The 1,168-nt window shown below is 61.5% G+C and overlaps 1 protein-coding gene across 1 annotated transcript in view; it reads left to right on the top strand.

Moving 5' to 3' along the window:
* The window catches only part of LPAR2 (lysophosphatidic acid receptor 2), a 6,211-nt gene that overhangs the window by 4,289 nt on the left and 754 nt on the right, over positions 1–1,168 (top strand). Inside the window, exon 2 of the mRNA XM_027670092.1 lies at positions 165–907. Within this exon, the coding sequence (XP_027525893.1) occupies positions 175–907 (733 nt within the window). The 5' untranslated portion in view covers positions 165–174. The remainder of the gene's footprint in view (positions 1–164; positions 908–1,168) is intronic.

The raw sequence follows: 1,168 nt of genomic DNA on the forward strand, positions 1-1,168 counted from the left end.
TTTCCCATCCCTCCTGTGGCTGTTCCTGGCTGTTCCCAGCTCTTTCCTTTCCCATCCATCCTGTGGTTGCTCCTGGCTGTTCCAGGCCCCAGGCCCCTCCTGCAGGGCTCTGCCCCCCCGTCTGTGTCCCCCTGAGGTGCCCCCAACCCTCCTGTCCCCCCCAGGGCCGCCGCCATGAGGCAGTGCTTCTACAACGAGACCGTGGGCTTCTTCTACAACAACTCCCGCAAGGAGCTGACCACGTACTGGCGCACCAAGGACGTGCTGGTGGTGGCCCTGGGCCTGACCGTGAGCGTCATCGTGCTGCTGACCAACCTGCTGGTCATCACGGCCATCGTCATCAACCGCCGCTTCCACTACCCCATCTACTACCTGCTGGGCAACCTGGCGGCCGCCGACCTGTTCGCGGGCATCGCCTACATGTTCCTCATGTTCCACACGGGCCCCCGCACGGCCGAGCTGTCCCTCAAGACCTGGTTCATCCGGCAGAGCCTGCTGGACACCAGCCTGACGGCCTCGGTGGTGAACCTGCTGGCCATCGCCGTGGAGCGGCACCAGACGGTGTTCACCATGCAGCTGCACAGCAAGATGTCCAACCAGCGCGTCACCATCCTCATCTTCTGCATCTGGGTCACGGCGCTGCTGCTGGGGCTCATCCCCTCCTACGGCTGGCACTGCCTCTGCGCCCTGGACAAGTGCTCCAGCATGGCCCCCCTCTACAGCAGGAGCTACCTGACCTTCTGGGCCATCTCCAACCTCGTCATCTTCCTCATCATGGTGGTGGTGTACACGCACATCTTCATCTACGTCAAGAGGAAGATGACCAGGATGTCCAAGCACACCAGCTTCCACCCCCGCTACAAGGAGACCATGATCAGCCTGGTCAAGACGGTCACCATCATCCTGAGTGAGTCCACGGGCTCTGATCAGTCCAGAGGATGCTCTGGTCCCCCACCCTGGGCTCTGTGGGGTGGGGAGGTGACATTCCCTGGTGTCTGGAGCTCTGGGGTTGTGGGTTGGGTGGCGGTTTGGGTTGGGTGCTGAGGAACTCAACAGTTTCAGGATGTGGATTTACTTAGTCCGCGTGCTCAGCTCAATCCAAAGGATGTTTTAATCCTCCCCCCTGGGCTCTGTGGGGTGGGGAGGTGACAACAGGGAAGTGAGGGAA

This window comes from Corapipo altera, unplaced genomic scaffold, assembly GCF_003945725.1.
Source record: "Corapipo altera isolate COAL_440 unplaced genomic scaffold, ASM394572v1 285, whole genome shotgun sequence".
NCBI classification, from domain to species: Eukaryota; Metazoa; Chordata; class Aves; order Passeriformes; family Pipridae; genus Corapipo; species Corapipo altera.